We start from the raw sequence: 752 nt of genomic DNA on the forward strand, positions 1-752 counted from the left end.
CGCCGCGGCGAGCCAGACGGCGGATGGCGGGTTTGGTGATTCCCTGGATGTTATCACGGAGAACTTTACGGTGCCGCTTGGCGCCTCCTTTCCCGAGTCCCTTGCCTCCTTTGCCGCGTCCGCTCATGTTGCTGATGGTTCTCAGAAACTGATGATGAGCGCGTGAGTCGCGTCGCTATTTGAATCCTGTCTGCGGACGTTAGTGAAGACCACATGTATCCACTGGGCGGGAAACTGGGCGGGAAACCGTTAACCGTTGGCGTTAACCCTTTGTTTAATGAACAGAGGACATTATCTTATGTTTTCATACAAACTTCTTTAGATATCTAATCACGTATTTTTCTTTATTTACATGTTTTCCCGCCTGTTTCCGTCAATGAGTGAAATGCACGTTAAATTATCACTGTGCCATCCTTTCAGGTTTCATTCCTCCAGTCTAACACAGTATTGTATTTATCACATAAACGGTGTATGTATTAAAACAAAGATAATATGTTGGTTGTTAAGGGACAGTGTGTTTATCATCACAGAGCAGTTTAATGTCAGAGTATGATGGATGATAATCTGATGTATTTACTGCATTATTATACAGAGGTCCGAAATAGGAAAAGCAGAACAGAAAGCAATTGTTTTAATTGTTGGCTGCGTTTTATCATCTTTATATGATCCTGTTTAATAAGAATGTTGTTTGTTATTTAAATTATATTGTAAAGTCTTGTGTGTTCAGTGTTCTTTCATTAATAGTCTTTAAT

The 752-nt window shown here is 40.7% G+C and overlaps 1 protein-coding gene across 1 annotated transcript in view; it reads right to left on the reverse strand.

The window, feature by feature from the left end:
* The window catches only part of LOC111652484 (regulator of G protein signaling 12-like), a 3,132-nt gene extending 3,005 nt beyond the window's left edge, over positions 1-127 (reverse strand). The window contains exon 1 of the mRNA XM_023402765.1: positions 14-127. Within this exon, the coding sequence (XP_023258533.1) occupies positions 14-127 (114 nt within the window). The remainder of the gene's footprint in view (positions 1-13) is intronic.
* Positions 128-752: the final 625 nt, after the last annotated feature.

Source organism: Seriola lalandi, unplaced genomic scaffold, assembly GCF_002814215.2.
Source record: "Seriola lalandi dorsalis isolate HSWRI2012SDOR001 ecotype SW California unplaced genomic scaffold, Sedor1 jcf7180002053984, whole genome shotgun sequence".
In the NCBI taxonomy this organism is placed as follows: domain Eukaryota; kingdom Metazoa; phylum Chordata; class Actinopteri; order Carangiformes; family Carangidae; genus Seriola; species Seriola lalandi.